The sequence below is a fragment of the Gadus chalcogrammus genome, chromosome 4 (genome assembly GCF_026213295.1).
Source record: "Gadus chalcogrammus isolate NIFS_2021 chromosome 4, NIFS_Gcha_1.0, whole genome shotgun sequence".
Taxonomy (NCBI): Eukaryota; Metazoa; Chordata; class Actinopteri; order Gadiformes; family Gadidae; genus Gadus; species Gadus chalcogrammus.
This window is the reverse complement of record NC_079415.1, coordinates 15,726,477-15,736,190: the sequence shown is the minus strand read 5'-3', so window position 1 is coordinate 15,736,190 and position 9,714 is coordinate 15,726,477. Positions and strand designations below refer to the sequence as shown.

At 43.4% G+C, this 9,714-nt stretch overlaps 1 protein-coding gene across 1 annotated transcript in view; it reads left to right on the top strand.

The window, feature by feature from the left end:
• The first annotated feature begins 111 nt into the window (after positions 1-111).
• LOC130381578 (rhotekin-like) overlaps positions 112-9,714 on the top strand; it is an 18,617-nt gene continuing 9,014 nt past the window's right edge. The window contains exons 1-10 of the mRNA XM_056589247.1: positions 112-276; positions 2,783-2,982; positions 3,187-3,239; positions 3,378-3,431; positions 3,942-4,059; positions 4,409-4,648; positions 5,508-5,602; positions 5,920-6,026; positions 6,172-6,300; positions 6,807-6,969. Of these exons, the coding sequence (XP_056445222.1) occupies positions 253-276; positions 2,783-2,982; positions 3,187-3,239; positions 3,378-3,431; positions 3,942-4,059; positions 4,409-4,648; positions 5,508-5,602; positions 5,920-6,026; positions 6,172-6,300; positions 6,807-6,969 (1,183 nt within the window). The 5' untranslated portion in view covers positions 112-252. The remainder of the gene's footprint in view (positions 277-2,782; positions 2,983-3,186; positions 3,240-3,377; positions 3,432-3,941; positions 4,060-4,408; positions 4,649-5,507; positions 5,603-5,919; positions 6,027-6,171; positions 6,301-6,806; positions 6,970-9,714) is intronic.

The window sequence follows — 9,714 nt, the reverse complement described above, 5'->3', positions numbered from 1 at the left end:
TAGTGGCGAGTGTTGGGACTGTCAAAGTACGCCCTCTAGTGGCGAGTGTTGGGACTGTCCAAGCACGCCCCCTAGTGGCAAGTGGTGGGACTGTTCTATTGTACTATTAAACTCGCAGCACAGATTTGTCCGTCTATCCTCGGTTATCCCGGGTTATCCTTCCCCATCCAGGCCAAAAATTGGGAATATCTGAAGATCCGTTATTCCTCTCGGGTTGTTGAACTCCTGAGCTGTCGTTGGCGCATATTGGACATGGACATCTGTGATATCAACGCGGTCAGTATAGCCTAATATATATTTCCCATTATACCTTAATGATCTGCTGGAGCAGGTGAGTCAATATTTTGGTAGGATTATTTATCAGCTTTGGTCGTTTACACGAGGACGACTCGGGTTATTATTATCAACATTGACCGCGGCGCTATGTAGGCCTATCGTAATTAAGTCCTCTTTACATTCAAATAGTAAATTAGATGACGAGTTGGTCCAGCATCACTGAATAGTTCGCTGAAGGAATGACCATTGACAGCAGGTGATGCAGGTTATTGTTTAAATGTTGGAGCCTTCCATGTTGAGGGCCACATTGACGGATAACCTGTAATGCACATCTTATTGACTTGACGGCTTTTTTTATGTGGGGTGGAATAGTACGTTTAAAATGTTGAATCCAAGCCATAATGATAGTTTAGAAATAAAAATATGTTGAATGAGATTATAATTTTGATATTGCATTAAATTAAAAACTAACCATTATGTGAAATTATATATATTTTATTATTATTATCTCAGTGTTATAATTACGACAGGCCTACTAGAATAAATACAAATAATTTGATTCCTTTTTGTATCCATTTTCACATTATGCATATTTTGTCTAAATCTTTGTGTCAATAGCAATGATAAATTCAATTATTTGTCCTCTGTTTTGAAGTGTAAGTGAACAACAGCATGTGTGGTTCAATCAGCTTAGCTCAGACTACCCTCAGGCTCCACATGGGCCTCACGTCACATGGACTGAGGCCCAAAATCAAAGTGACATACTGAGAGCATTAAGAGCTAAGAACCTTAATGTGCCTCTTATGTAAAAGGTGTGTCTTGCTGCTAGGCTATCAGCTACCCTGCTACTATGTGACCATGATGGTACCATGCATGCTACCAGATATCAGATACCAGGCTACAATGTTATCATGATACCTGCTACTATGGAATCATGCTACCCTGCTAAGATAACCTCTGCTACATGCTGCTATCTGCAACCATGTGACAGTGGTGTCTTTGTTCATGTTGATGTAAATTAATTTGGTTTATTCTTCTTCTGATAACATGTTTCAAGCAAACCACAGTTATGAATGGTTCCTTCTCCACATAATGGACAACACCATATAAGGTTTTATCAGTTTGTTAAAGACAAGTTAAAGACTACATACATGGCCACTTTGCCATCTCCACTAAAGCCAAGACAGACCAAGGGTTTACCTGGGTAAATTAGAACATGTAGGCTTATTTACCATTCCACCCACTTCCAATATAAATTGTTTTCTTTCCTGTGTTCGGGAAAGGCTTCATGAACCACCTCCAGAACGCAAGTTTGTTTACCTTGTGTCTCTGTTGTAATAAACCAAGTGTTAAGCATTTACCACTCTCTGAGTCATAACTAACCCGAGGCGACCATACCACAAAGGATCGAATTAGCTTTTCATCAATGGACACATGCATGTTTTGAAATATGTTTGCTTTAGTGTGAAGGAGAAGTCAGTGAGGTTGAACCTGACTGGCTAGTAGAAGTTTCTGTGTCTCATGCAGGCACCTGGCGACCAGTGACTACACTGTGATTGATTCATCCTTCTTCCCTACATGTGAACAGTAGTTCATTTGTTGTACTGCTGTTTACAGCTACTGCCCACTTTGGAAATAACTCTTCTAATCCACAATAAGCTATTGACTCAGACACGAGTCACCATTCTGAACTACTTTTAAAGAGGCGTCTCTGAGACTGACTGCACGCTTTGTGTCTGATTATTGGGTTACGTAACACTGATTAACTTTCTCTGCATTTCCTGGATTAATGCCGCGTTTCCACTGTGGTTTCATGAGGTTACAATTGGCACCTTTTTCAACAGGCCAGAGATGCAGTAATCATAAGTTCTGTGATTTACAGACTTTTTTGTAATATATTCAGGGCTGAGGTATGAGCTCCTTGTATCTTTAATGTCACATTCCTTTGGCCCGCACGCTTTCTCTAAGCCGCTGACTGAATTTAACCTAAAGGCAGAGCTACTGCACTTGCTAGGTTTTTACTTCAAATAAACAGACTATGAAGGCACTTACCCATCTATTTCCTTTAGAATTTTGCTTATGGAAGGTTACATAACACTTTGTGAACACAAATACCTTTTGGTTTTTTATGCTGTAGCAGCAAATTGACAGCGAAACAAGGGGAACCAGTCTGCATGTACAGACACCCTGAACCACCCCGTGTGTGTGCTTGGTGGTCCTACACCCCTGAACCACCTCCCTGTGTGTGCTTGCCTTGGTGGTCCTACACCCCTGGACCACCTCACTGTGTGATTGGTGGTCCTACACCCCAGAACCACCTCCCTGTGTGTGCTTGGTGGTCCTACACCCCTGGACCACCTCCCTGTGTGTGCTTGGTGGTCCTACACCCCTGAACCACCTCCCTGTGTGTGCTTGGTGGTCCTACACCCCTGAACCACCTCCCTGTGTGTGCTTGGTGGTCCTACACCCCTGAACCACCTCCCTGTGTGTGCTTGGCGGTCCCCAGGACGGGGAGCTCCAGCGGCAGATCGAGATGGAGGTGCGAATGCAGGAGGGGGCCAGCCGGCTGCTGGCGGCCTGCTCCCAGCGGGACCAGGCCCTTGAGGCCTCCAAGAGCCTGCTTACCTGCAACGCACGGCTCCTGGCCCTCCTGGGTCAGCTGCAGCGCATGAGAGAGTCCCAGGTCCTGCAGAGGATTGGTCACAGGTCAGGGGGGGGGGGGGGGGATTCAAACAGTAGTTAGGGGGAGGGGGTGTAGGAATATGTGGCGGAAGGGGCGGATTAATTTATGGATAAATGGACTGGTGATGAATGAATGAATGGTGAATGTATGGAGATGAATTAAGATGAGTATATAGCTGGATTGATAGTGAATGTAGACGGGGAAAGAAGGTATCTGTTTCATTGCAGGTCATCGGATGCCAAGGACACACTACCCTGTACAGGGAAATTAGCCATTTCAGGTGAGACATGGCTCATTGGTTAAACACTGAGAAATCCTACATAAGCAGCCTGATTCTATAAACCCAAGGCATGTTAGCCTACCATGCCTCACGCTTAGCGCTGTACATCAATACTGCGTGTGTTGTGACCCTCTGTAGGTCTCAGGATCCCTCTCATGTGGAAAGACTCAGAGTACTTCAAAAACAAAGGCGGTTAGTCAACCAATACCCAGATACAGACCGTAACGAGAAATGATCCTTTACAATTGTGTATGTATTTATGAAAAATTTGTTTTGACAATAGTCTTTTCCTTCCTTTGCTAGTTCTTTATTTAGTTGTATTCACTCATTCATTGTTGTTTTTTCTTTCTTTCTTCGTTGGTATTAGAAATTGTTTGAAATTAATGTGTTGTTAAGTCACCGAGACGGGAACTCGGGCAGATGCATAGACAAACATGTATTTCGACACCTTGCCACTCCCAAAATGTCACTCTAGCGTGCCAATGACAAAATATTTATTCTGTTATTAAAACACCATAAAGGCTCTTATGTTTGTGTGTCGGCTCTGACTGCCATTGGCTCTACGGATCAATGAACTGGAATGTCTTTGTTATTGCTATTAGAACTCACGCAGGAGCTCTATCTCTGTTCGTATTGGGGTGTGTCCCCAAGGTCTCTCCCTCTCTCTCACGCTCTCTCCCTTTCTCCTCCATTCTCTGGTAGAGTTACATCAGTGTGCAGTGTTCTGCCTGCTCCAGTGTGGTAAAGACATTCGTGACACTAACCTGGCGGTGGTGGACCGGACGCTGACAGACATCTGCTTTGAGGACACAGTCTTATTGTAAGTGTAGCATGCTGACCCCCCCCCCCCCCCCCCTCCCTTTCGTATGCATGCTGTACAACAGAAAGAAAAATCGCCATTAATCGCTTTTTGGTCAAAATCGACTCAGAATCTTGAATCAAGGTTCAGCCATAGAACCTGGGGGTCAAAAACCCTGTGTCACTACATTAATACAGCCCCCCCCTTCCCAAACGTGTCTACCAACTTGACAGTACTACTATTAAATAATTGATATTTTATAATTGATATTTATGCAAATCAACCTTGCTGAACCCAGAACCTTTCACCTGGGATTGACCCCCCCCCCCCTTTGACCCCCGGGCTCTGCCCCCCCGTGTCTGTTCTCCAGTACAGAGGTGGAGCCGGGATTCCAGCTGCGGGTGGAGCTCTACAGCAGCCCCATGGCGGACGACGCCTCGTCAGGGGCCCGGAGGCTGAGTCTCCTGGGCAGCACCCTGGGGGGCCAGTCCGGCCGCAGGATCCGGGCCGCCTTCGACGCCGCCACGGCCTGCGGGAGCGGTTCCGGCGTCGGGGGCGGAGAGAGAGCGGAGGACCAGGCCCCTGCTCTCTCGCCTCCCCCCGTCACACTGTGAGCCCAGAGCCACCGCTGCCTCCCTAGGCTCCTAGAGGCACTGGCGCCGCCGGGGATGAAGCTCGATTCTACACACCTCTTATAAGGATCCTATATCCCGAAATCAAATTGGTGTTGAAGCGTGCTCTGAGACACTTTTTGTCACGTAGACGCTATTTTTAGTCCTCAGGGTAGAGAAACCTCACGCTATGTCTGCTATGTTTGCTATGTATGTATGAATTCCGTCTATGCGAGAAGCTGTCGCTAGTCAATCTTGATTTAAACCCAGAGTAAACATCACCCCAACACATCGTCCTGAAGAGGTTCAGACAACGTTTGTCCTCATCTCTCTGGTGTTCCCGCCTGAAAAACATACAAACGCTTTTTATTAGTGTGATTTGAAGACAGATCCAAAAGACACTCCTCGAAGGACATAGTCTTTTTGAACCTCATATCCCAGGCTTTTTTAAATAAAAAGTCAGTATCAACAACTGATGGATTTCATTTGTGTACACTTTGAAAACACAGTGCAATATAAGTTAATATCAATGGAAACATGTACTACTTACTATACAATGGCACAATTCAAGAAAAATAATAAAAACACACCATAACAGGGAATAATTGATGCAAAGAGACAAGAATACAATATATATATGACATAACCAATGATTTCCTGAGGTTACCGATTGTTTCTGATCCATTGTTTTTAGTTTTATGTTTTCCAGATTTCTTCTTTCTTATAAAAGCTTTTTTTTTCATGCCCCTTGGGGTCTTGGTTAAGGGGGTGTCATACATACAAAGCCTGTGAAGCCCTTTGAGACTCTTAACTGTTATTAAGGGCTGTGACAATGAACAGTACTTGTCTTGTCCCTAGGGGCCCGAGGTTCCATCTGTTGGGCCACACTACACTGACAATGGATCACGTACAGGACAGCTTCAAGACCCATGACCTGTCTCTGACCGCCACAGGTCAGTGGATCTCTTGGAGTACCTCACCACATTTATTTGTCTGCAATTCTAGAACCTCCAAGAGTTTGTTAAATACTGAAATCTCAGCAGAATGACCATAGGATGTGTGTGATTAGTAAGACAATCTTTTTAATTTGCGCAATCAGATTTATGGTTTCCGTCTCCACCAAGACCCCACTAGTCTTAATGGGTTGTTCAGCAACCATCGTATTGATGATGTAATTGACAAACTGTCTGCAAACAAAAAAAATCCTCTTATTTATAAGTATGCTGCCCAATTAGGCATATATTTCCTTGACAGTCACCTTTCCTTCTAGAGGACAGTCCGTTCTGGCTGCCTCTGTACGGCAGCATGTGCTGCCGGCTGGTTGCTCAGCCCGCCTGTATGACCAGGCCAGTTGTAATGGGCAGACTGAGAGTCAAGGTAAGCCATCTGTCTACTCAATGTGTCTGTCTTTCTGTCTGTCTGGCTGTTTTTTGTTTGCCTATTGCATTTTTTTATTTAGAATCTCTTCGTTGTTTGTATTTTTCCATTACTTTTTTGTAACCCCATACTTCCACCTAATTAGTCGACAGCGGACGCTGATGGCTGGGAGGATATATACGGTGTCCTCAGAGGGCCAACTCTGCTCTGCTACCAATGTGAAAAAGATATGCAGTCAGACGAGCTGCCGCTATTGGTAATCCCTGTTAACAAGGTTGGTTCAAATGAAAACCGTCCCTTAATTCCTTTACATGCCTCTTCATTTAATCCCTTGTTCGACTTGTTTTCAACTGGGACATCTATCACAGTTCCCAGTATCTATCATGTGTGTATTGATAGTATTTGCCCTTGGCTTAAAATCAACTTGGTACATCATCGGCGAAAATACAAAGGGAAAATAACAGAATAGTAATAAAAGTATTTAGATTCAATCCTATTCAATTGATTTGACCACCAATGCCTCACTTGGTGTGTGTCTGGAATCTGTAAAAACACAGAATTATTATATCTTGATTGAACGATCTATGGTTGACCGTTGCCTGCATGAATAGTTCATAATCAGCTAAAGTTTGTATTTATGTTGTGTGTGAACAAAAAACAAGTTTTAAGGTGTCTTATACACACACACACACACACACACACACACACACACACACACACACACACACACACACACACACACACACACATACACACATACACACACATTTTCTCTTTCAGAACACCATTGTTTCTGTGTCAGAAGAAGAAGTGCTTCCAGCACCAACTTTGCTGATCAGCACCAAGTGTCACGGCGAGAACATAGTTTACACAGTGGCTCCTCCCACACCTCAAGACACCCAGCGATGGCTGGTGCTATGCCAGCAGCAGCTCCATGACCTGAGTAAGTTAAGGGTATTACATGCTAGACAGACAGACTGACAGACAGACAGACAGACAGACAGACAGACAGACAGACAGACAGACAGACAGACAGACAGACAGACAGACAGACAGACAGACAGACAGACAGACAGACAGACAGACAGACAGACAGACAGACAGACAGACAGACTGACTGACTGACTGACTGACTGACTGACTGACTGACTGACTGACTGACTGACTGACTGACTGACTGACTGACTGACTGACTGACTGACTGACTGACTGACTTATTGTGGCGGCGGTTGAATAGAGGTATCGTGCCAAGGTGGATTCTTATTCACTTAAATAGACACGTGTCGAACGTTTGATTCATCGTTTCAGTGTTTTATCAACAAGGTTTTGCAAAGCAACACATGTACGGCTCATCTATCAAAGTAAATACTTTTATTCCACTGTACGTTTGGGCAAACTTCATATCATTCATAGCACTTTGACGAGACGATTGAGAATGTCTAGTGAGCCTACACGAAAACCAAGGCGATCATATATTCTTCCCTCTTTAATGTGGCAATGTATGTTTTTAAAACAATATAGCTAATGGCCACTAGAGGCCGCGAGTGAGACATTAGCGGCAAGGAAAGTGTCTCAGAGATTTCCTTATTATGCAATTGGATCTCCTGTTAATCCCTGTTAAAGTTTATTTACCCTTTTGGTCAACATGGCACCGGGTTTGAATGACATTGTGATATTATAGACCTGCAAGCTTGAAGGAAGCAGCCAGATGTGTAGCCTCAAGGATTCATTTACCACCCTTTCAGTGGCAGTAATATCATCAACAGCTGGGTGCATGGCACTTTTAAGATATTGAAGTATGAATAGGCTACTATATTACTTGAACGGTGAAAATAATTTCGGGAAACATAACAGAAGGGTCCAACTTTTCACTGGCATATTTTGAATACCAAATAACATGTAGTTTACCTATTTTAACATTGTAATCATTGTGAGAGGTGAGTCAGGTCTTGCCTTTATGAGTCAGGAGCAGCCAAATAATAACAAAATAATTATATAGCCTACATAATCGTCATCAGCCCTCATCGTCATCCCCTTTATTTTCTGTACATGTTGGCCCCGATAGAATGTAATCACAGGTCAATGCACTAATTAGTTATTCAGAAAGGAAAGATGCAAACAATATATAATCAATTTAAATTATTAGCTTACTCGTTTCAACTCAGCCTGTAATCAGTAAGTGACGCAGGCTGTGCCGGCAATATCAGAGCTGGGCGGTAGTGTCTCTCTGTGTGCCCAAAGACCTGCTCCACTGCATTCCAGTGGCTGCCAGTTGAGATACCAGTTGTGAAGTTAGTTTTTTACCGGCAATCCCTCGATCTGTTCCAGTTCACTTACTGGCACTGAACATATTTGTTTTTGTTGTTATCATTTGTTGTAGTTGTTTTATTTTGTTTATTGGTTCAAACTTGATTGTTATTTGGCTAGTATTCATAGCCGTGGGAAGAAATCCTTAATGAGGGGTTCTGATAAAATGGGCCCTTTGGCAAATCATGCATTTAAACGCAAATAGTGTTATTCAAAAGACTCAACTGATTTGTCACTGCACACCGTGACACGGCAACCTTTTTTCTGCTTCATGTTGACCCTTGAAAATATTGAGACTTGGCTAGCTAGCATAATGAGACATTACTATCTCTAGAAGCATAATGAGACATAACCAGGGCTCTCAAGTTTTGAACTGAGATTTTGTTGGGGGGAGGGGTATATTAACATGTGACTGCATACAAATGTGTCCACAGACATGGTGACTAATGTATGATAGTAAGCATTATTGGCCCTTAGCACTAATATTCAGATTCAACACTACCTCAAAAGGCTATTTGCTTAAGCAACACCAGTAGAGGCATATACTTTTCCATGAACTTTTAACCATTGCAAACGTGCAAAAACATAATTATATATTTGTGTGGCATTCAGTCCAATGCTTAAAATATATCTGTGGCATTCAGGAGTAGGCCAATGCTGTGGTAAAGTGTGTAAAGTATGACCAAGTGTTTCTTTTTGTTCAATAGATAGCACTTTATCAATCCCCTGTAGGAGAAATTTGTTAAATTCGTTAATACCTATATAACAATAATGGTAAAAAAAAAAATACAAAACATGACGGTAACTAAGTCCAATCTGAAGGCTCTACTTAAAGGTTGGGTATGTGATTTGCGAAACGCCAGCAGATTTTGAAAATACACAACTCAAATGGTCCTACCCCCTCTCCTTCAACGCTGACTCTGACTCCACCCATTCCAAGTACCTGGACGCGCAATCATGCACGAGCGCGAACAGAGATGCGCGAGAGCGAGCCAGGCTAGCGTAGGTTTTCGTTTAACAACATGGCACTACATTCAGCTGTAAGTTGCACCCAGTACCGCGGGAAGTAGGGGTGCTGGGGTTGCTGCAACACCCCCTGTCCGAGGCCCTGTCTTATCACAGAAAACTATCATTTCTAAAAACTCCGGCCAAAGTGGAGATTTCTGAAAACGCCGGTTATGTGTTGTCGTGTCAACGGGGAGAAACAGGATTTTAGGTTCTGAAGCGTCACATTATGCACCAGGTAATGCTTAACGTCATGTGAGCGCCCGCTGTACCGTATTGGTCCGAATATAAACACAAACCCCATTGTAAGACGACCTATATTTGGAAAAAAGATTTGAAGACCAGATCTTGTTTTTATGAATAAATAAATTGTATT